A 25,909-nucleotide genomic window follows, 5' to 3' on the forward strand; every position below is an offset into this window, starting at 1 on the left:
CTAGCTGCCTTTCTGCTCCTCCCTCTCCCTCTCCCTATTCAATAAACTCCAATGGCTTTCCATTTCCTCTAAGTTCGAATATAAAATTTTATGTTTGGCTAATTTAAAGCCTTTCATCAATTGGTCTCTTCCTACCTTTCCATTCTTTTTATATCTCTTTCTCCAGGATTCACTGACAATGTATTCCTTATTGTTCCTCAAAAAATAATCATCTCTGATACTGTGGGATTTTCATTGGTTTCACCCAGGTCTGGAATATTTTTCCTTCTTTGTCTACACCTCTGGTTTTTCTTCCTCTCAATTTACATCTCACTTTTTCAAAAAAATCTTTAAAGGTCACTTTTAATTGTTGTGTCTTCCCTCTCCTCATTATTTCCAATTTATCTGTTTCTTATTTATTATTATTGTCTCTAATATTATTGTCTCTAAGTAGGAGCTTAATAAAAGCTTTATTTGACTTTTATAAAATCTATTGAAATGAAAACTTATTTTTCAACGAACCTTTGGAAAACCATTTATTTAGAAATAGGCAGACCTTTGTTATTCTAAAAGCAAACTATTAATGTACCTCAACTACTTTAAATATGACTCAATTGAACCTCATCCTTGATATTGTTCAGTCTTTTTCAATCATGTCCAATTCTTTATGAAGCCTTTTGGAGTTTTCTTGGCAAAAATACTGAAACAGTTTGCCAATTCCTTCCCTTCATTTTTGTACAGATGTTTAAACTGGGGCAAAAAGAGTCAAATGACTTGTCTAGAGCCATAGACAAGTGTTTGAAGGCAAATTCGAACCCAGGATGAAGTCTTCCCTGACTCCAGGTTCCAATGCGCCACTTAGTAGCCCCGCCTCCTTGATGTGTCACTTAATCAGCTAGACTGTACATATATACATAAAAAAATATATTTTTAAAGATTTCCCTTTTTTTTTGCCTCCTCGATGTGTCGCTTAATCAGCTAGACTGTACATATATATATATATATATATATTTTTTTTTTTTTAAGATTTCCCTTTTTTTGTGTGCGTGTATGTGTGTGTGCGTGTGTGTAGTGTGTGTGTACTTGTTTTATCTCGCGTACATGCAACTTAGTTGCAAGTGCTCATCCGGGTGGCTTGCTGCGATGTCAAGGCCTCACTCCCTTGGCGGGCTGGTTTAACCAATCCTTCCAGGGCAGCCGCCTCCTCCAACAGCAGCACTGTCTTGAGGAATGCGCGGCTGAGAATCATCAGGCAACTCCGGGTCGGTCCTGTCCGGGGGTCAGTCCCCAAACTCGCAAACGGCCCAAGGGAGTAACCGTATCTCAAAGAGACGGGACACGCCTTAGGCCGAGAATCGGCTTCTCTGAAACAGACGCTAGAAGCCGCGGTTGCCACCACCTCTTCCTCCATAGTTTGGGCGGCGACGGCGGCAGTAGCTGTCTCTCCTGTTCCCCTGGTGTGCGGCGGCGGCACGCGCAGCCGACCAGCAGGGCTGGCGGGCAAGGCAGCTGGGGACTGTACTGATGTGGCGCATGCGTGGTGCCGCCGCCAGGCGCTGGGGCTGCGGCGGCGACGATGGCGATGGCGATAGAGGGGTTAGCTGTGGCCGTGGCCAGGAGCGTTTGGCCCGGGCGTTCGGAGGGGCCGGCGTCAGCGGCTGCTGTTGCCGCGGCGGTTGGAGAGGCCGCGCGGGCGGTGCCCGCCAGCAGCTGGAGGAGCGATTCGCGGACCTGGCCGCAAGCCACCAGGAAGCTATTCGCGCGCGGGATGAGCGGGATCGGCAGAATGCGCGGCTGCGCGAAGAGAACGGGCGCTTGCGACTAGAGAATCGGCGACTGAAGCGCGAGAATCGGAGCCTTTTCCGACAGGCGCTGCAGCGGCAGGATGAAGAACAGTCTCGGGAGCCCATGCGACCCCCTCAGACCGTGACTGGAGGAGGGGAGCACCGTGAGCCCGACCAAGGGGAGGAAGAAGGAGGTTCCCGCGGTCACGCCCAGGGCGTCACAGCCGACTCAAAAGGAAGGAGAGCTGGAAATGTACCTGTTGAGCCGGGAAGCCCCAGGGCCCTGAGGGCCCGCCTAGAGATGCTGGAGGCCATGTACCGCAGGGCCCTGCTGCAGCTTCACCATGAACAGCAATGGCAGCACCGTCGAGCCCAGGCCCAGAAGATGGAGGCAAAGGATGAAGAGGAAGAACGGCAGCTTCAGCTCCAGATCCAAGCTCCAGACCCCGCACCCTTTCTCTAAATACGCGGCTTGAAAGAGCAAGAGGCGGGGCTGCTTTTCTGACTGGAATGGGGAAGGGATTCACCCCCATCCTTCTTCCGCCTCCCGGGCTCGCACACTTGTTGTTATGCTAGGACACTTGGATGTCTCTGTTAAAGTGCAAGAGAGCTGTGCATATGAACATTTCCTTATTCTTCTCACCCCTACCCCTCCACAGGGTCAGGGAGTTTTCATTCTTCAGTCTTAGGTTGGAACCAGGTCAGGAAGCCTTCGCAGAAGCCACATAATCAGGGTCACAGGCTGGAGACTTAGCCTCTGCCATATGCGAGTGCCAGTGGCATTTAGGTGAAATTACTTCCAAAAGAAAGAAAGAAAGAAAATAGCAAACACAAAACCATGTGAGAGAACTGGATGCCAAACTGTGCCTCCTAATGACTGAACTATGTCCTACTTGCTACCCCTACTTAATTTTGTTGAGGACTTCTGTTTTGCCTCATTTTGATTCTTTGAGACTTGAAAGTAACTAGTTTATTTTCCAATGGCTTAGCCTGGTCTTTGACTCATTTTTTTCTAAAAGATCAAAGGCCCAGCCATTTCTTGTGAATGTAGGCAAGATTTAAATAGATGATTTAAACTTAGAGCTTTGTTTTCTTTTTAACAAAATTAATAGAAAGTAATCCATTCTTGTATTATTTTTGATTCCAGCCTTCTATCTGTTTAGTACTGATTTATTTACCCTTATCATTTTAATTTTTTTTGCCTCTGGGCTTTTGAATAAGTAAAACAAGTTAAATAAAGTTTTGGTATATTGATAAAAATTTCCAGGACTGTTATTTATAGATTAACTTTTGTAGTACTTTATTTTAGATGTATTTTTACCAAAATAAGTTTGCTTCTTAAAAATGATATTCAAATCGATTTTTAAAATATATTTTAGCAGCTATTGTAGTTTATTTTTTTGTTATTATTCAAGAACTTTTGGACTTCTTAACTAGATGTCATAAACTGACCAAAAAGTATAATTGAACAATTACATTAAGAAAGTATATGGCATATAAAATTTTGGGAAGCTACATATAGATAAACCATTTAAAGTGGTTGAGCTAACAATTCCAGATTAAGAAATCATTTCCTTAAGTAAATAAAACCTTTATAATGGCAGAGAGAGAAGATATGTAATTATTGCATCTCAAAATTCTGGTGTTATATAGTATAGTTTTTATGATGTCTCCATGAACATAAATTTTGTGCTTAGTGGTTAATTGTTACACGTATATAGTTCAAAGCATTTTGCATGACTATTCTTGTTCAAATCACCTTTTCTTGGCAAGAAATGATGAGACTAATTTCCCATCCCACTCCAGCTGGATTAAGAATCAGGAACAAATTTTGCTCCATGTGGCATATAAAAAGAAGTTAAGGAAAGAACTCTAGCATTGAGGTTCAAAAAGAAAATAAATAAACTAGCATTGGAATAGAGACTGCCTATATAATTATGGATAAGCCAGTCTGGGTCTGTTTTCTCATCTATAAAATTAAGGATTTGGCCTAAATAATTTCCAGAGAAGTTATAAATTACATTATATAATCATGATAAGAATAGTCATATCTTGAAAAAATGTTGTAGGAAAAAATCTTCAAAAACATTGCTTTTCAGACTAGAATTCATACAAGATTACTGTTAGCAAGGGATGTCATTACTATATTTACAAAGTTAATTACAATTAGTATTATCACTTTTATATAGGTGAAGAACATGGAATATAACAAAAGACTAATAATTTTCGGGGGGGAAACACATGCCCATTTAAATACTGATACTTCTGTTTCCATAATATATATTTTTTTTACTATATAACTAATAGTCATTGCCAGTAGCAAACTTACCTAGTGATCAAGTTGTTTTGTAAAATTTGTTAAAAAACTACGCAGGTTTCCAAGCATGGTTTGTGGAAAGTATTTTTAAAAGATAGCTGAAAATTAAAATTAATTTGAAAATAATGTATATTTAAAGTTTTAACATTTGTTAAAATAGATTAATTATGCTACTGCTTTATTGTAAAAATATCTCATTATTAAAGTAGTGTATAAAATAGATGTTTTAAGGGGATGAAGTCCATGAGAGTTTGAGTTAAGGCAGTAGATCTATAATATCTCAAGTTAAAAAATAGTTAATACATACTTGCAGGTTATGATACTTTTTAGGCTTTTAATTTTTATCATTTTAGATGAACTCAGACATTGAATGGAAAATGCTTATTAAAAACCATAAAATAAATGGTTGTTTTTATTAAAACCATTCTATATATATATCCAGAGAGAGAGAGAGACCACTATAATTGCTTAGATTGATTAATAATGTTTTCTAACTTTCATGCCTGATGCCACTGATTACTGAGTTCTTCTAACTTTCTCTGTTTTGGACCTAGGCAGTTTGGGGCCTCCTTAGACAGACCCTCTATCCCCAAGTACCGTCTTAGTGCTAAAGACTAATCAGTTTAGCCCACTGCAACTTATCCCTCAACTTAAGTGATCTTATAATAAGGATCACAAATGTTTGCCTATTCTTTTTAGAGCATTACAAAATTGCTAGGTAATGATAACTTGTGTCTCTAGTTATCCATTAAAACTAATGGACAAATTTTGAACAAATTCTGGTCCATTGTTTTTTAGTATATACTTGTAATCTTCTTATTAGCCTTAATTAAATATTATAAGATATATCTTTGTTAATTGCTTATGATTACTTCCATTATGCAATCATAAAATCATAAAGCAAACTATAAAAAAGTATTTTTATGACATTTCCAGAAATTTTGCTTCCAGATAATAAAAAATTAAATGTCATTTCTTGAATATGATACTTGGCATTAATTCATTTTTTAAAATCCTAGTGAAAAAAATTTAAAAGGCACTTTAGCATAATTTAAATGTTTAAAAAAGGCATACTCTTGCATCTGGAAATATTTTCTTATGTCACCATCTTTGCATTCCAAATTTTTTTTTCTTTTTAATGAAAACAAAACAATCTAGATTCAGTAAATGTTCACTTTCTGATTAGACTTTTTTTAGACTCATCTTTTCAATCCTCATATAACTTAAATTAGGATGAAAATATTGAAAACAAAAATATAGGCTGTGCAATTAGTTTAGTGTTGATACAACATTTTTAAAAAAATTTGTTGCTCTTTGGAAAGAATTTAAGTCATTAAAAATTTCTAAAGGCATCCTTTTGAATATGTAATGACACTAGAGTTCTTAACTAAAATCAGCTTAGCTTTTAACAGTTTACTTATGCCTTCAGTGTAAAAAAACATCTTTTTTAGATTACTTTTAATTACAGTTTTAATCATTTTGTTGATTTCAAATTTTGTAGGCATTCTTTTTTGTGGTGGTAAATTTATCACATTGTTTCAGACAGTCCAAGATTATATTTGTGCTTAAAAAATTTGTGGACTAAAAGACAGGCTATTGAATATCTGATCTTTTAAAGTGGGCTTTCTTAAATAAAATAATATTGAATAATAATAAAATAACTGACAGTCAAGTCCTTTTATTGTCTTTTTATATACCTACTCATTTTTTTCTTTGTATTTCTTTAAAAATTGCTTAGAGCAACGTAATGGAGATGGAGGGAAGAGTAAAAAGGATGTACACATAGAAACAGAGCAATAGAAGCAGAACCATGAGTTCTGTGAAAAAGGTAATACAGGAAGGGAGAGATCATAAGTTGGTACACATAACTTGTGTACCATAACTCTGAGATAAAGCATTATGATAATAAAGAATTTTTATGAAATGTTACAATTTGTTATATTACAACTTTAATTATTCTATAAAAGTAAAAAATTTAAATGGTTTTGACATGCTGAAACAGTGCTGACTATAAAATTTTCTACTGTTAACTTAGTTGATGAGGGCACTGTATTATTGATGATTGGCATAGTTCAGCCTGAAAAAAAAGAAGATTCAGAGAAAATATGATACTTTCTTTAAATTTTTGAATGTCTTTAATATGAAAGAGGGCTTAGATTGGTCTGTTGGGCCCCAGAGAGTTAAAGAGCCAGCAATTTGTGGAAATTGCATAGGAAAATTTCCTGTTGATATAAGGAAAGATTTTTAGAGCTGTCTAAAACTGAAAATGGAAAAGGAAATGGCAAACCACTCTAGTAACTGAATCAATTATTAAGGCTTATTGATTTTCCCTTTTTTACATGCCCCCTCTTTTCATTTAAATCAGTACTACCCAAGTTTAGGTCCTCATCACCTTTCAAATGGACAAATGACTCTCACTTAGTCTTGTTTTTAGGTTTTACCCTTTCCAATGAAACTCCCTTCCCTTCGCCAAGTTGCAGTTTCATCCATTTTCTCCAGTATAAAATACTGTACATATTATTCAATTTGGCATTTAAAGTCCATGACTTAGAACTCAGCTTTCCGTACTATTACTCCTCTTTACAAATTCTACAGTCTAGCAAAAATGCCCTATTTCTTGTTTTGCGCACATTGCATCTCCGTCTTTGTACCATTACACAGGCTGTCTATCATTCTTGTAATGCTTATTTCTTCATTTTAGCTTTGAACCCTAAGCTTCCTTTAAAGCTCATTTCTAGGACCTCCATTTCCAGGAGACCTTTCTTATACCACTAGTTATTAACTTCTCCCCCTAAATTTTATATTTACTTTGTATGTTTATCTACTTCTACAAGTACAAGCTGTTTCTATCATAAATGTAAGCACATTGAAGACAGAGATTATATTTTGTCTTTGTCTTTCAATCTAAAGCACTGGTATGTTTGAAAATTAAAGTAAACCAAAAGTGATTCCAGCATAACAAATTTATTAGTTAGGCTGGTAGTAACCAATAAATTAGTCTTTTAAACCTAGCTATGTTTTCCTTATTGGCTTGACCATTTAATATTTGGACCTCCCTGACATAAGTAGGATAATCTTGATTGGAAGACATTTTAATGAGGAGATAGGTTAAGAGTCATCTCATCTTCTCCCTATTACTTTCTCCTTAAGAGATTTGAGTAGATTGCAAATCATGGAAATAGTCCATCTCAATGAATTTGGATGAAGCAAGTGTTGGGTGAAATTACAAAGTTAAATTTTATGAAGAAAATGGACAATGGGTAATGTTACTAAGATGAATACTACAGGGTGGGAATACAAGTTAAAATAACACAATTGACACTCAAATGATCCTGAGATTACCTAAGGAAAGAGTAGAGATAATTATAACACAAAAAAAAGATTTTTAGACAAGTTTATTTTTCTGAAAGAGAAATGAAGAATGAAGGGTAAGGGATATTAATTTATGTCAGCTCCACTAAGTCCTGAAATTGATTTAATTTCAATTTTCAGTTTTAAAGTGAACTATTTGTGAAGTAAACTATATGTGAAGATGGCAGAAAGGAGACCTATCTTTGTCTGAGCTCTTCCTGACATCCTGAAGTCCCAGAGATCAACACAAAATCAAAGCTCTGAATTGGGTGTGAAGTGACAGAATCCACAATCATTTAGAGTATAACATTTCAAGCAAATGATATTTTGGAAGAATTTCAGAAAAGGTCTGTTTGAGTCGGGCAGACCAGGGCAGATGCAGAGCAAAGACCCACAGTGGTGTGGAATCCATGCCCTGGGAATCTACAGGGAGGCTTTTAGCAAAAACGCAGCAGCATTGGCTACTAGGTTCTTTGTACAAGCCAGAGGATTAGCAGATTAGCTGTGAGACATCCAACACAAATACAAAAGGCAAACAGTGAGCCTCTGAACTCTAGGATAATATGGGACTCGACCACTCCCACCCAGCACCAGAAGTCAGCAGCATGGATCCAATACATCCACTGTCACCTGTAGAGAAAGTGTCAGACAGTGTCCTCTTTGCCCAAAGAGCAGAGCTCAACCTTTTTTTAAAAACAGTGAGCAAAAAAAGGAAAAAGAACTCTGATCATAGATAGTTTTTATTCCACAGAGAAAAAAAGACCTCAAATCCTGAGGACACTAAAAGCAAATCATCTCCAAATAAAGGCCCAAAGGGAATATGATTTTGTTCCCATCATAAAAGGCTCTCTTGGAAAATTCAAAAAGTATCTTAAAAGAAAGATAGAAGGAAAATGAAGAAAGAAAATGAGAACATCATAGGAGAATTTGGAAAAGCAATCACAGGAATTATCTGAAAAAAAATTCCTTGCAAAATAGATTTGACAAAATGGAAAAAGAAAACAATTCCTTGAAAAGCAGAATATGTAAAATCCAAAAAACAATATTCCATTGAACAAAACAACTCATGTAAAAAAAATCACTAAAAATTAAAATTGAACAAATGGAAATGAATGACTCAATGAGAAATCAAGAATCAGTCAGACAAATCCAGAAAAAATGAAAAAAAAAAAGAAAATGTACAATAGTTCATTGGAAAAACAATTGACCTGAAAAATAAATGTAGGAGAGACAATTTAAGAAATATTGGACTTCCTGAAAACTATGATGAAAAAAAAAAGCCTACTCATCATCTTTCAGGAAATCATCAAAAACTGCCTGATGTCCTGGAACCAGAGGAAAAATATCCTTAAAAGAATTCCCTTATCTCTTCCTGAAAGAGACCTCAAAATAAAAAGTCTAACAAATGCCATACCTAAATTTTAGAATTATTAGATCAAGGAAAAATATACAGCGAGCAGACAGAAAGAAATAATTCAAATATTGAGGAGCTACAAATAGGATTAGGACCTAGCAGCTTTCACTTTAAAGGATTGAAGGGCCTGGAATTTCATATTCCAAAAGGCATATTTTGCAGCCAAGAATCAACTATCCAGCAAAATTGAGCATAATCTTTCAGGAAAGAAGATGGGCATTCAATTACATAGGTGAATTAAATTTATTTCTTATGAAAAGCCCAGAGCTATTTGACAAAAGCAGAACTCAAAGAAGCATAAAAAGATAAGCAGGAAAGAACTCTTGAGAACTATATCTCTGTTATGGGTATACATAGATGGTGCAAGTATAATTTGATTTTATTGTAATAATATAAAAAACAAACAGGAGGTGGAAAAGAAATGGTATTGGAAGAAGAAAAATGAAATAAAATACATCTCAAGAAGAGGCAAAAAAGACCTATTATAATGAAGGAAAGAAGGGAGGGTAATGAGAATAGTGTGAATTTCACTTGCTCTCTCAGAACTACATAAATCTAACTACAAAATAAACAAGAAGTTAAGGAGGCAAATAGAATTTTAGAAAAGTTAAATATCATAGACCTTAGGAGAAAATTGGAGACAGAAAGGAGCCTACTTTTTTCTCAGCACTTCCTGGAACCTACACAAAAATTGATCATATATTAGGGTACAAAAATCTTAAAATCAAATTCAGAAAGGTAATAATAGTAAATGCATCTTTTTCAGATCATGATGCAATAAAATTACAAGTAATAAAGGACCAGAGAAAAACAGAACAAAAATTATTTGGAAACTAAATAATCTTATCCTAAAGAATGAGTGGGTGAAACAACAACTCATAGAAACAATCAATAATTTCATCCTATGCCCATCAATTGGAGAATGGTTGAGTAAATTGTGGTATATGAATGTTATGGAATATTATTGTTCTGTAAGCAATGACCAGCAGGATGAATACAGAGAGGACTGGTGAGACTTACATGAACTGATGCTAAGTGAAATGAGCAGGACCAGGAGATCATTATATACCTCAACAATGATACTGTTTGAGGATGTATTCTGATGGAAGTGGATCTCTTTGATAAAGAGAGCTAATTCAGTTTCAATTGATCAAAGATGGGCAGAAGCAGCTACACCCAAAAAAAGAACACTGGGAGATGAATATAAACTGCTTGCATTTTTGTTTTTCTTCCCAGGCTATTTATACCTCCTAAATTCAATTCTCCCTGTGCAACAAGAAAACTGGTTCTGCACATGTATATTGTATCCAGGATATACTGTAACCTATTTAACATGTAAAGGATTGCTTGCCATCTGGGGGAGGGGGTGGAGAGAGGGAGGGGAAAAATCGGAACAGAAGTGAATGCAAGGGATAATGTTGTAAAAAATTACCCTGGCATGAGTGCTATCAATAAAAAGTTATTTAAAAATAATAATAATAATTTCATCCTAGAGAATGACAATAATGAGAAAACATACCAAAATGTGTAGGATGCAGCCAAAGCAGAAATTAGGAGAAATGTTATATCTCTACATGCTTACTTATATAAAATAGAAAAAATCAATGAATTGGGCTCGCAATTTAAAAAGCTATAGAAAGAACAAATTAACTCCCCCTCCCCCCAATTAAATAAGAAATTTGAAATTCTGAAATAAAAAGGAAGATTAATAAAATTGAAAGTAAAATAATAAACTGATAAAAATTAAAAAAAATAAACTAATAAACAAAACTGAGCTGATTTTATGGGGAAAAAACAGCAAAATAGATAAATCTTTAGTTAATTTTATCACAATGTCAAAATGCAAAAAGCAAACTTTCCACCAATGACGAGGAAATTGGAGCTATTGCTCCAATTAGATGCTATTTTGAACAACTGTATACAAATAAATATGATAATCTAAATAAGATAGGTGAATATTTACAAAAATAGAGATTGCCTAGAATAACATAGGCGGAAATAAGTAACTTAATAGTATCATTTTAGAAAAAGAAATTGAACAAGCTATTGATCAACTCCCTGAGAAAAAGTCTCCAGGGCCAGTTGGATTTACATATGAATTCTATTCCAATACCATGCAAACTATTTGGAAAAATAGGGAAAAAAGGAATCCTACTAAAATCTTTTTATAACTGGTGTTGAAACTTAAACCAGGTGGGGTGAAAACAAAAATAAATTTATCAACCAATTTCCCTAATGAATGTTGATGCAAAAATCTTTTATTTTTTTTTTAATAATTATAACTTTTTATTGATAGAACCCATGCCTGGGTAATTTTTTTACAACATTATCCCTTGCACTCATTTCTGTTCCAACTTTTCCCCTTCCTCCCTCCACCCCCTCCCCCAGATGTATAGCAGTCCTATACATGTTAAATATGTCACAGTATATCCTAGATACATTATATGTGTGCAGAACAAAACAGTTCTCTTGTTGTACAGGAAGAATTGAATTCAGAAGGTAAAAATAACCCAGGAAAAAAAAACAAAAATGATGCAAAAATCTTAAATAAAATATGATCTAAAAATTTACAAAAAGTTATCCCCAGGATAACATACCATGATCAAGTAGGATTTATACCAGGAATGCAGGGTGGTTCAATATTGTTAATATTATCAGCATAATTGACTATATCAATAACCAAATTAATAAAAAAAATCATATGATTACCTCAATAGATGTAGAAAAAACATTTGACACAATTCAATACTCATTCCTCTTGGTACTAGCTAGTATTAAAATACTAGAGAGTATAGGAATAAATAGAGTTTTCCTTAAAATGATCAATAGAACCTATTTAAACCCATCAGCAAGTAATGGGGATAAATTAGAACCATTCCTAGTAAGATCAAGGCTGAAACAAGATTGGCCACTATCACCATTACTATTCAGTATTGTATTAGAAATATTAGGCTTTGGCAATAAGAGAAGAGAAAGATTAAAAGAATTAGAGTAGGTAATATGTAAATGAAATTATTACTCTTTGCAGATGATAGAACTTCCATTTAAAAAAGCTGAAGATAATTTAAAATATTTAAGAGTCTATCTGCCAAGGCAAAGTCAGGAACTATATGAACAGAATTACAAAATATTGTCTACAAAAATAATGTCACATCTAATCTCTTGGAAAAAATATCAAGTGTTCATGGATAGGCTGAGATAATATAATAAAAATGATAATACTACCTAAATTAATCTATTTATTCAGTGCCATACTAATCAAACTCCCAAGAAATTATTTTACAGATCTAGAAAAAATAACAACAAAGTTCATGTAAAAACCAAAATGTCAAGAATTTCAAAGGAATCAATGAAAAGAATGAATGTGGCCTAGCTATACCAGACCTAAAACTATATTGTAAAGCAGCAGTCATCAAAACAATCTGGTACTGGCTAAGATAGAGTAGTTGAGCAGAGGAATAGATTAGACTTAGAAGACAAAATAGCCAATGAATATAGTAATTTAATGTTTGAGAAACCCAAAGACCCTAGCTTTCGGGATAAGAACTCAGTTTTTGACAAAAACTGTGGAGAAAATTGGAACCTTGTATGGCAGAAACTAGGCATTTACCCACACTTAAGACCCTATAATGAACATAAGGTTACAATATAACACCATTGTTTATGTCTAAATCATGAAACCATTTTAATATTATATTAGTACTTTTAAGTATTCTGATAAAGGCCTCATTTCTAAAATATATAGAGAATTGACTCAAAGTTATAAGAATTCAAGTCTTTCTACAACTGATAAATGATCAGATGTTATGAACAGGCAATTTTTAGATAAAGAAATTTAAACTTTTTCTAGTCATATGAAAAGGTGCCCTAAATCATTATTTATCAGAGAAATGCAAATTAAGACAAATCTCTGGTACCCACTATGTACCTCTCAGATTGGCTAAGATGGAAGGAAAAGATAATGACTAATATTGTAGGGAATGCAGGAAAACTGGTACAACTAATATATTGTTGGTGGAAATGTGAACTGATTCAACCATTCTAGATAGCAATTTGGAACTACATCCAAAATGCTATCAAACTGTGCATATGCTTTGATTCAGCAGTGTTTTTAATGGGCTTGTATCCCAAAAAGATCTTAAAGGAGGGAAAGGGAGCCACAAAAATGTTTGTGGCCGCCCTTTTTGTAGTGGCAAGAAACTGGAAACTGAGTGGATATCCCATCATTTGGAGAATGGTTGAATAACTTATGGTACATGCTTATTATGGAACATTATTGTTTTATAAGAAACAATCAGCAGGATGATTTCAAAGAGGCCTGAACTTACCTGAACTGACTAAGTGAAGTGAGCAGAACCAGTGTGCACAATAATTACAAAATTATAGGATGACCAATTCTGATGGCCATGTTCTTCTCAACAATGAGATGATTCAGGTCAGTTCCAATGATCTTGTGATGAAGAGAGCCATCTACACCCAAATAGAGGACTGTGGGAACTGAGAGTTTTTTGTTGCTGTTGTTTGCTTGTATTTTGTTTTTTTTCTCATTTTTTTCTTTTTTGATCTAATGTTTCTTGATGCACCACAATAATTGTGGAAATATGTCCAGAAGAATTGCACAAGTTTAACATATATTGAATTACTTGCCATCTAGGGGAGAGGATTGGAGGAACTGAGGGAAAATATTTGGAGCACAAGGAAGAATGTTAAAAATTTGCCATGCATATATTTTGAAAACAAACAAAAAAAACTTTAATAAAAATAAAGTACTATGTGCATTATTTGGTACTACTTAATAGGCTTTTAACAAATTATTGTTGATAAATTGGCTGGTATCTCCTCTTTAAAAGATTTCTACTTATTAAAAAATAATTATAGTTCCGTTTGTCAATGGAGGCTTCTGAATTTGGTTGGATTAAATAACCTTTAAACTCTTTCTAATTCTGATGTTCAAGTTTTTGTTTATGTTTTGTCATTCTGTGATCCCAAAGTAAGAGTGAGACCAGTTTTGAATTCAGTTTTACCTTGCTCCAGGGCTACCATACAATCCAGCTGACAAATATTTTGTTTGGTAAAAGTCAAATATTCTCTAAATCTCTGTTAGCTTTGTGTTGTATTGCAGAAGTACAAGATTCAATCTCTGCTTTTGAACACAAGGAAAACTATGGGAAAATATGGATAAATTTAACAAATGTATATAAATTGCTGGTGGCTCATTTGAAATCACATATAAAGATACTTTTTTCTCTGATATTCTATGACTAAATAAGAAAAAAAATTATAATGTGCATAATATGAATGATACTTTATATATCCATAATATTTTAAGTCTTGGCTATAATGTTGTACAACAGAGAGATACAAATAGGAGTTTTAAATTCTAATTTTGCTCTAAATTAAATTCAGCCCCATTTACTTTATGTAATGGGCCAGAATTCTGGAGAAAGATGTTAATTCAGGGAAGTGATAATACAATGGTTATCTAGTTTAGCATGTAAATTCTCTAGTTCAGTATGATTGATTTAATCTTACAACGAATAATGGTTCCCTAGTGATACAATGATTTAGATATACTTAGTATGATGAATTGATTTAATTGTAATAGAATATATAAACTAGGGACAAACTCACCCAGAGACAGAGAAGACTTGATCACTCTTGTGGTGGCTCTCCTATATCACCTTCACTTCTCCACTGAAACCAAGAACTATTCTAAGATGCCCCAGAAAGCTAGCTCAGGCCCAGGAGAAGGAGACAGACTGTGAAGTAGACAATAAAGACTTTGGACTCTATTCCTGACCATTCTCATGGTTATTATTCTGGTGAGACCAAGGCTGGTCCTGAGACCTCCAGAGAGCTATCCAGAACATTACAACTTCATGTATTTTAAAAGTTTGAAGACAATTTCCTTAGTTTGTGAAAGAACTCTTAGCAGGATAATTTTTTTTTCTTTTTACTTTTTTTATTATAGCTTTTTATTTACAAGATATATGCAAGGGAAAGTTTTCAGAAATGACCCTTGCAAAACCTTCTGTTCCAAATTTTTCTCTCCATTCCCCCACCCCCTAACCTAGATAGCAGGTAGACGAATACATGTTAAATATGTTAAAGTATATGTTAAACAAAATGTGTGTGTGTGTGTGTGTATCCACACAATTATTTTACGGCACAAGAAAAATCAGACTTAGAAATAAGGTAAAACTAACCTGAGAAGGAAATCAAAAATGCAAGCAGGCAAAAACAGGAGTGGAAATGCTATGTTGGGGTTTGCACTCATTTCCCAGAGTTCTTTCACTGTGTGTAGCTAATTCTCTTCATTATTGAGCAAAATGAATTGATTTGGTTCATCTCATTGTTGAAGAGAGCCACTTCCATGAGAACTGATCATCATATAGTATCCTTGTTGAAGTGTATAATAATCTCCTGGTTCTGCTCATTTCACTCAGCATCAATTCATGTAAGTCTCTCCAGGCCTTTCTGAAATCATCTTGATGGTCATTTCTTACAAAACAATAAATAATATTCCATAACATTCATATATCAAAGCTTATGCAGTCATTCTCCAATTGATGGGCATCCATTCAATTTCCAGTTTCTAGCCACTACAAAGAGGGCTGCCACAAATATTTTTACACATAGAGGTCCCTTTCCCTTCTTTAAGGGTATGCGCAGTCTGATAACTTTTTGAGTATAGTTCCAAATTGCTCTCCAGAATAGTTGATGCATTCACAATTCCACAAACAATGTATCAGTGTCGCAGTTTTCCCCCATCCCCTCCAACATTCAGCATTATCTTTTCCTTTCATCCTAGCCAGTCTTAGAGGTTTGTAGTGGTATCTCAGAGTTGTGTTAATTTGCATTTCTCTGATTAATAATGATTTGGAGCACCTTTTCATATGGCTAGAAATAGTTTCCATTTGTTAATCCAAAAATTGTCTAATCATATTCTTTGACCATTTATCAATTGGAGAATGGCTTGATTTCTTATAAATTAGAGTCAATTCCCTATATATTTTGGAAATGAGGCCTTTATCAGAACCTTTGACTGTAAAAATGTTTTCCCAATTTATTGCTGCCCTTCTAATCTAGTCTTCATTAGCTTTATTTGTACAAAACCTTTTTAATTTGATATAATTAAAATTTTCTATTTTGTGATCAGTAATGAACTCTAGTTCTCTGGTCACAAATTCTTTCCTCCTCCACAGGTCTGAGAGGTAAACTATCTAATGTTCTTAAAATTTATTTATATTCTCATTCTTTATGCCTAGATCATGAACAAACTTTGATCTTATCTTGGTGTATGTTGTTAATGCCTAGTTTCTGCCATACTAATTTCCAATTTCCCAGCAGTTTTTGTCAAACAATGAATTATTATCCCCAAAGTTGAGATCTTTGGGTTTGTCAAACACTAGATTATTATAGTTATTGACTATTTGGTCCTGTAAAACTAACCTATTCCACTGATCAACTAGTCTATTTCTTAGCCAATACCAAATGGTTTTGGTAATTGTTGCTTTATAATATAATTTTAGATCAGGTACAGAAGTAAAAAGAGTTAATGAAGAAAATAACTCACTAAAAATCAGAACTGAACAAATAGAAATGACTGATTCATTGAGACATCAAGAATTAGTCAAGCAAAACAAAAAAAATGAAAGATTGGAAAAAAAATGTCAAATATTTACTTGGAAAAACAACAGACCTGGAAAATAGATCTAGGAGAGATAACCTGAGGATCATTGGACTACCCAAAAATTGTGATGAATAAAAGAGCCTAGATACTATTTTACAGGAAATCATCAAAGAGAACTGCCCAGAAGTAATAGAACTGGAAGGTAAAATAGGTGTTGAAAGAATTCATAGAACGCCTTCTGAAAAAGACCCTAAAATAAAGACTCTGAGGAATATTGTGGCCAAACTTCAGAATTTTCAGACTAAAGAAAAAATTTTACAAGCAGCCAGGAAAAAACAAGGGTCACACAAGATCTGGCTGCCTCAACATTATAGGATTGAAGGGCCTGGAATCAGATATTCCGAAAGGCAAAAGAGCTTGGAATGCAGCCAAGAATAAACTACCCAGCTAAGCTGAGTATTTTTTTCCATGGAAGAAGATGGACATTTAATGTAATAGAGGAATTCCATTTGTTTCTAAGGAAAAAAACCAGACTTAAACAAAAAATTTGATCTCCAACAACAGGACTCAAGAGAAGTAGAAAAAGGTAAAAGGAACTCTTGACAACTGTATTTCTGTTGTGGATATACATAAAAAACTATATGTATAATTTTATTTTACCTATATAATATAAAAAAGGGAAGTAGAAATGGAAAGGGGATAGTGTGAGAAAAAGGGAAAAGGGGATATAAAAAGAGGGAAACTATATGCGATGATGAGGCAAAGGAAACCTAGCATATCTGAGGGAACTTAGAGAAGGGGAGGAACATTGTGTGAATCCTACTCTCATTAGAGTTGGCTCAAAGAGGAAATAATATACATATTTTTTTTACAGAGATTCTTCTCTCACTTCATTAAAAAGAGGGAGAGGAAAAGGGAAAAGGAAAAAGAGTAATAAGGGAAGGGTACAAGAAAGTGTAAGGGATTCAAAGGGAGGAGGGAGGTATACTAAAGAGGGAGAGCTGCGTGACGCAAGTGTGATCAATGAGTTTAATACTAGGGAAGAAGGGAAGGAGGGCAAGAAAAAGAAAAGTATAATCTGGGGATATTAGGATGGCACAAAATGCAGAATTAGTAATTTTAATCATAAATGTGAATGGGATGAACTCTCCCATAAAGAGGAGGCAATAGCAGACTGGATTAAAAGTTAGAACCCTATAATATGTTGTTTACAGGAAACACATTTAAAATAGGGAGATACATACAGAGTAAAAGTAAAAGGCTGGAGCAGAATCTATTATGCTTCAGGTGAAGTCAAAAAAGCAGGGGTAGCCATCCTTATCTCAGATCAAGCAAAAGCAAAAATTGATCTAATTAAAAGAGAGAAGGGAGGAAACTATATCTTGCTAAAGGGTACTATAGACAATGAAGCAATATCAGTATTAAATATATATGCACCAAGTGATATAGCATATAACTTCCTAAAGGAGAAGTTAAGAGAGTTGCGAGAAGAAATAGACAGCAAAACTATAATAGTGGGAGATCTCAATCTTGCACTCTCAGATTTAGATAAATCAAATCACAAAACAAATAAGAAAGAAATTAAACAGGTAAATAGAATATTAGACAAAATACGTATGATAGATCTGTGGAGAAAACTGAATGGTGACAGAAAGTAGTATACTTTCTTCTCAGCAGTTCATGGAACCTACACAAAAATTGACCATATATTAGGACATAAAGACCTTAAAATTAAATGCAGGAAGACAGAAATAGTAAATGCTTTCTTTTCAGATCACAATGCAATAAAAACTACATTCAACAAAAAATTATATGTAAATAGACCAAAAAGTAATTGGAAACTAAATAATCTCATCTTAAAGAATGATTGGGTGAAACAGCAAATTATAGATACAATTAATAATTTCACTCAAGATAATGACAACGGTGAGACATCATACCAAAATTTATGGGATGCAGCCAAAGCAGTAATAAGGGGAAATTTTATATCCTTAGAGGCTTACTTGAATAAAATAGAGAAAGAGAAGATCAATGAATTGGGCCTACAACTTAAAAAGTTAGAAAAAGACCAAATTAAAAACCCTCAATCAATTACTAAACTTGAAATTCTAAAATTAAAAGGAGAAATTAATGATATAGAAAGTAAAAAAAAAAAAAAACTATTGAACTAATAAATAAAAGTAAGAGTTGGTTTTATGAAAAAAGCAATAAAATAGATAAACCTTTGGTAAATCTGATTTTAAAAAGGAGAGAGGAAAATCAAATTAGTAGTCTTAAAAATGAAAAGGGAGAACTTTCCACCAATGAAGAAGAAATTAAAGAAATAAGAAGGAGTTACTTTGCCCAACTTTATGCCAATAAATTTTATAACCTAAGTGAAATGGATGACTACCTCCAAAAATATAGGCTTCCCAGATTATCAGAGGAGGAAGTAAATTGCTTAAATAGTCCCATTTCAGAAAAAGAAATAGAATAAGCTATTAATCAACTCCCTAAAAAAAAATCCCCAGGACCAGATGGATTTACATGTGAATTGTACCAAACATTCAAAGAACAATTAGTCCCAATGCTTTATAAACTATTTGAAAAAAATAGGGAATGAAGGAGTCCTACCAAATTCCTTTTATGACACAGATATGGTACTGATACCAAAACCAGGTAGTTTGAAAACAGAGAAAGAAAATTATAGCCCACTCTCCCTAATGAATATTGATGCTAAAATGTTAAATAAGATATTAGTAAAAAGACTTACAGAAAATCATCCCCAGGATAATATACCATGGTCAAGTAGAACTGATACCAGGAATGCAGAGCTGGTTCAAGATTAGGAAAACTATCAGTATAATTGGCCATATTAATAATCAAATTTACAAAAACCATATGATCATCTCAATAGATGCAGAAAAAGCATTTGATAAAATCCAACATCCATTCCTATTAAAAACTCTTGAGAGAATAGGAATAAATAGACTTTTCCTTAAAATAATCAGTAGCATCTATTTAAATCCAGCAGTAAGCATCAAATGTAATGGGGACAAACTGCAATCATTCCCAATAAGATCAGGAGTGAAACAAGGTTGCCCACTATCACCGTTACTATTTAATATTGTATTAGAAATGCTAGCTTTGACAATAAGAATTGAGAAATAGATTAAAGGAATAAAAATAGGCAATGAGGAAACCAAATTATCACTCTTTGCTGATGATATGATGGTATACTTAGAGAACCCCAGAGATTCTACCAAAAAGTTATTAGAAACAATCTACACCTTCAGCAAAGTTGCAGGATACAAAATAAACCCACATAAGTCATCAGCATTCTTATATATCACTAACAAAACCCAACAGTTAGAGTTACAAAGAGAAATTCCATTTAAAGTAACTACTGATTGTATAAAATATTTATGAATCTGTCTGCCAAGGGAAAAACAGAAACTTTATGAGCAAAACTACAAAACACTTTCCACACAAATTAAGTCTGATCTAATCAACTGGAAAAATATTAAATGCTCTTGGATTGGGCAAGCAAATATAATAAAGATGACAATACTACCTAAAGTAATCTATTTATTTAGCGCTATACCAATCAGACTCCCCAAAAAACTATTTTGATGACCTAGAAAAAATAACAACAAAGTTCATATTGAAAAACAAAAGGTCAAGAATTTCAAGAGAATTAATGAAAAAAAATCAAATGAAGGTGGCCTAGCTGTAGCAGATCTAAAATTATATTATAAAGCAGTAGTTACTAAAACCATCTGGTATTGGCTAAGAAATAGACTAGTTGATCAATGGAATAGATTAGGTTCAAAGGACAAAACAGGCAATAACTTTAATAATCTAGTGTTTGACAAACCCAAAGACCCCAGTTTTTGGGATAAGAATGCATTATTTGACAAAAAATTACTGGGAAAATTGGAAATTAGTATGGCAGAAACTAGGCATTGACTCACACTTAACACCTCACACCAAGATAAGGTCAAAATGGGTTCATGACCTCGGGATAAAGAATGAGATTATAAATAAATTGGAAGAACATAGGATAGTTTACCTCTCAGACCTGTGGAAGAGGAAGGAATTTATGACCAAAGAAGAATTAGAGATCATTATTGATCACAAAATAGAAAATTTTGATTATATCAAATTGAAAAGTTTTTGTACAAACAAAACTAATGCAGACAAGATTAGAAGGGCAGCAATAAACTGGGAAAACATTTTTTACAGTCAAAGTTTCTGATCAAGGCCTCATTTCCAAAATATATAGAGAATTGAGTCTAATTTATAAGAAATCAAGCCATTCTCCAATTGATAAATGGTCAAAGGATATGAACAGACAATTCTCAGATGAAGAAATTAAAAGTATTTATGACCATATGAAAGTATGCTCCAAATCATTATTAATCAGAGAAATGCAAATTAAGACAACTCTGAGACACCACTACACACCTGTCAGATTGGCTAGAATGACACAGAAAGATAATGCAGAATGTTGGAGGGGATGTGGGAAAACAGGAACACTGATACATTGTTGGGGGAATTGTGAACACATCCAGCCATTCTGGAGAGCAATTTGGAACTACGCTCAAAAAGTTATCAAACTGTGCATACCCTTTGATCCAGCAGTGTTTCTACTGGGCTTATACCCCAAAGAGATATTAAAGAATGGAAAGGGACCTGTATATGCCAAAATGTTTGTGGTAGCCCTGTTTGTAGTGGCTAGAAGCTGGAAAATGAATGGATGCCCATCAATTGGAGACTGCTTGAGTAAATTGTGGTATATGAATGTTATGGAATATTATTGTTCTGTAAGAAATGACCAGCAGGATGAATACAGAGAGGACTGGTGAGACTTACATGAACTGATCCTAAGTGAAATGAGCAGAACCAGGAGGTGATTATATACCTCAACAACGACACTGTATGAGGATGCATTCTGATGGAAGTGGATCTCTTCGATAAAGAGATCTAATTCAATTTCAATTGATCAAGGATGGACAGAAGCGGCTACATCCAAAGAAAGAACACTGAGAAATGAATATAAACTGCTTGCATTTTTGTTTTTCTTCCCAGGTTATTTATACCTTCTGAATCCAATTCTCCCTGTGCAACAAGAGAACTGTTCGGTTCTGCACACATATATTGTATCTAGAATATACTGTAACTTATTTAACATGTAAATTGCCATCTGAGGGAGGGGGTGGCGGGAGGGAGGGGAAAAATTGGAACAGAAGTGAGTGCAAGGGATAATGTTGTAAAAAATTACCCTGGCATGGGTTCTGTCAATAAAAAGTTATTTTAAAAAGTCTTGATCTTTTGTTCTTCCAGATGAATTTTGTTGTTATTTTTTCTAGGTCATAAAAATAGTTTTTTGAGAGTCTGATTGGTATAGCAATAAAAAAAATTAATTTAGGAAGTATTGTCATCTTTATTATATTGGCTCACCCTATCTGAGAACACTTATTATTTTTCTAATTGGTTAGTTCCGACTTTATTTGTGTGGCAAGTGTTTTGTAGTTTGCTCATATAGTTCCTGACTTCCCTTGGCAGATAGATTCCCAAATATTTTATACTATTGGCAGTTACAATAAATGGAATTTCTCTTTGTAGCTCTTAATGTTGGATTTTGATGTATAAAAATGTTGATTTATGTGGATTTATTTTGTATCCTGCCACTTTGCTAAAGTTGTGGATTATTTCTAATAGTTTTTTAGTGGAATATATGGGGTTCTCTAAGTATACCATCATATCATCAGCAAAGAGTGATAATTTAGTTTCTTCATTACCTATTCTAATTCCTTTTTACCTATTCCTAATTCCTGTAATCTCTTTTTCAACTCTTATTGCAGAAGCTAGCATTTCTAATACAATATTGAATAGTTAATAGTGATAGTGGGCAACCTTATTTCACTCCAGTTTTATTCAGAATGATTCCAGTTTATCCCCTTAACATATGATGCTTACTGATGATTTTAAATAGATGCTCCTGACTATTTTAAGGGAAAGTCCATTTATTCTTATACTCATAAGTTTTTTAATAGTAATGGATGTTGGATTTTATCAAATGTTTTTTCTGCATCAATTGAGATGATCATTTTTTTTTGTTAATTTGATTATTGATATAGTCAATTATGCTAATAGCTTTCCTAATATTGAACCAGCCCTGCATTCCTGGTATGAATCCTTCTTGGCCTTGGTGTATTATGCTGAAGATGATTGTCTCTAATCTTTTTGCTAAATTTTATTTCAGATTTTAGCATCAATATTCATTAGGGAGACTGTTCTACAATTTCCTTTCTCTGTTTTCAACCTCTGTTTTAGGTATCAGTACATATCTGTGGTTATAAAAGAAATTTGGTAGGAGTCCTTCATTCCCTATTTTTTTCAAATAGTTTATATAGCATTGAAGTTAATCGTTCTGTAAATATTTGGTAGAATTCACATGTAAATATATCTGGTCCTCGGAATTTATTCTTAGGGACCCAATTAATAGCTTGTTCTGTTTCTTTTTCTGAATTGGGACAATTTAAGCAATTTACTTCCTCCTCTGTTAATCTGGGTAGCCTATATTTTTGAAGGTAGTCATCCATTTCACTTAGGTTATCAAATTTATCAGCATAAAGTTGGGCAAAGTAACTCCTAATTATTGCTTTGATTTCCTCTTCATTGATGGAAAGTTCTCCCTTTTCATTTTTAAGTTAATCAATTTTTAAATTAAGACGAACAATTTGATTTTCCTCTTTCCTTTTTCTAATCAAATTAACCAAAGCTTTATCTATTTTGTTGGTTTTTTCATAAAACCAACTCTTAATTTTATTTATTAATTCAATAGTTTACGTTTTACTTTCAATTTTATTAATTTCTCCTTTTAATTTTAGAATTTCAAGTTTAGTATTTGGTTGGGGCTTTTTAATTTGCTTTTCTCTAGCTTTTTAAGTTGCAAATCCAACTCATTGATCTTCTCTTTCTCCATTTTATGCAAATAAGCCTTTAGAGATATACAATTCCTTTTATTATTCCACTTAGGCTGCATCCCACAAATTTTGGTATGTTGTCTCTTTATTGTTATTCTCTTGGGTGAAATTATTAATCGTGTCTATGACTAGCTGTTTCACCCATTCATTCTTTAGGATACGATTTAGTTTCCAATTATATTTTGGTCTATTTATCACTAACTTTTTGTTGAATGTAGTTTTTATTGTATCATTATTTGAAAAGAATGCTTTTACTATTTCTGCCTTTCTGCATTAATTTTGAGGTTTGTGTCCCAATATATGGTCAATTTTTGTATAAGTTCCATGAATTGCTGAGAAGAAAGTTTACTCCTTTCTGTCTCCTTTCAGTTTTCTCAAAGATCTATCATACCTAACTTTTTAAATATTCTATTTACCTCTTTAATTTCTTTCTTATTTGTTTTGTGTTTTGATTTATCTAATTCTGAGAGAGCAAGGTTGAGATCTCCCACTATTATAGTTTTGCTGTTTATTTCTTCTTGCAGCTCTCTTGACTTCTCCTTTAGGAATTTAGGTGCTAAACCACTTGGCGCATATATGTTTAGTATTGATATTGCTTCATTGTTTATGCTACCCTTTAGCAAAATATAGTTTCCTGCCTTATCTTTTGCTTTTGCTTGATCTGAGATCAGGATGGCTACCCCTGCTTTTTTGACTTCACCTGAAGCATAATAGATTTTGTTCTAGCCTTTTACCTTTGCTCAGTATGTATCACCCTGTTTTTAATGTGTTTCCTGTAAACAACATATTGTAAGATTTTCCTTTTGATCCAGTCTGGTATCTGCCTCTGCTTTATGGGAGAGTTCATCCCAATCATATTTACAGTTAAAAGTACTATTTCTCTATTTCCTGTCATCTGATTAGCCCCAGATTATATTTTTCTTTTTCTTTCCCCCTTACTGGCCTCCACAGTATTAAACTTATGGGCACCACTTGCCTCACACAGATCTTCCTCTTTAAAATTCTTCCCATCCCCTTTGAGTTCCTCTCCCTTTCTTATACCTTTCCTTATTTTTTTCTGTATTCCCTTCTATTTAATCTACTCTTTTCCTTTTAACTTTTCCTCTCCCATTTTTTAATTAGGTAGAGAAGTTTTTCTGTAAACCAAATATGTCTAGATTTTCTCTTTAAGCCAAATCTGATGAGAGTAAGATTCACACAATGTTCCTCTCCCTCCCTTAATTCCCTCAGATATGATAGTTTTCCTTTCCCTCTTTGTGAGATGTAATTACGTTCTTTTTACCTCCACTTTTCAATTTTTCTGCTATTATCCCCTTTTCACTTCTAATTCCCCTTTTAAAATATTATAACAGTAACATCAAATTATATATGCTCTCTTTATGTATATCCACAACAGAAATATAGTTCTCAAGACTTCTTTTTACCTTTTTATGCTTTTCTTGAGTCTTATGGTGGAGATCAAATTTTTTTTTAGCTCTGTTTTTTTTTTTTTTTCATTAGAAATAAATGGAATTCACCTGTTTCACTGAATGTCCATCTTCTTCCCTGGAAGAAAATGCACAGCTTAGCTGTATAGTTTATTATTGGCTGCATTCCAAGTCCTTTTGCTTTTCAGAATATCAGATTCCAGGCCCTTTGATCTTTTAATGTGGAAGTGGCTAGATCCTCAGTGATTCTTATTGTGATTCCTTGGTATAATAGTTGGTTTTTTTCTGGCTGCTTGTACTATTTTTCCCTTAGTCTGATAGTTCTGAAATTTAGCCACAGCATTCCTTTGGACTTTTTATTTGGGGGGTCTCTTTCAGAAGGTGTTCAATGAATTCTTTCAATGCCTATTTTCCCTTCTGATTCTACTACATCTGGGCAATTCTCTTTGATGATTTCCTGCAAAGTAGTGTCCTACTCTTTTTTTCATCATGGTTTTCAGGAAGCCCAATAATTCTTAGATTATCTCTCCTAGACCTATTTTCCATATCTGTTGTTTTTCCAAGTTGATATTTAACATTTTTTCCTATTTTTTCATTTTTTTTTTTGGTTTTGCATGTTTGATTCTTGTTGTCTCAATGAATCATTCATTTCCATTTGTTCAGTTCTGATTTTTAATGAGTTATTTTCTTTATTACCTTTTTAAAACTTCTTTTTATATATGTCCAATTGAATTTTAAATAAGTTGTTTGCTCTATGGATTTTTTTTCCAATTCCCTATTTTTCTAATTTTCTTTTTACAATTCCCAAATCCTACCTTCCTGGGAGTTCTTTATCTTTTACAATTCACATTTCAGGAAGATGTTTTCTTTTTCCATTTATCAAATCTCTTTAAAAAATTAATTATATGCCTTTTTCATACTCTCTTACAGAGCTTCTCTTTCCTTTTCCCATTTTTCTTCTAGCTAACTTTTAAGGTCTATTATAATTTCTTCTAGGAGAGCTTGTGGGATGGGGACCAGGTTATAGCCCCCT

At 33.7% G+C, this 25,909-nt stretch overlaps 1 protein-coding gene across 1 annotated transcript; it reads left to right on the plus strand.

Moving 5' to 3' along the window:
- Positions 1-1,403: 1,403 nt before the first annotated feature.
- Positions 1,404-3,023, plus strand: TUSC1 (tumor suppressor candidate 1). The gene has a single exon (XM_051961635.1). It carries the CDS (start codon positions 1,504-1,506, stop codon positions 2,224-2,226), a length of 723 nt encoding a protein of 240 aa, XP_051817595.1. The 5' UTR covers positions 1,404-1,503; the 3' UTR covers positions 2,227-3,023.
- Positions 3,024-25,909: the final 22,886 nt, after the last annotated feature.

This window comes from Antechinus flavipes, chromosome 1 (assembly GCF_016432865.1).
Source record: "Antechinus flavipes isolate AdamAnt ecotype Samford, QLD, Australia chromosome 1, AdamAnt_v2, whole genome shotgun sequence".
Taxonomy (NCBI): domain Eukaryota; kingdom Metazoa; phylum Chordata; class Mammalia; order Dasyuromorphia; family Dasyuridae; genus Antechinus; species Antechinus flavipes.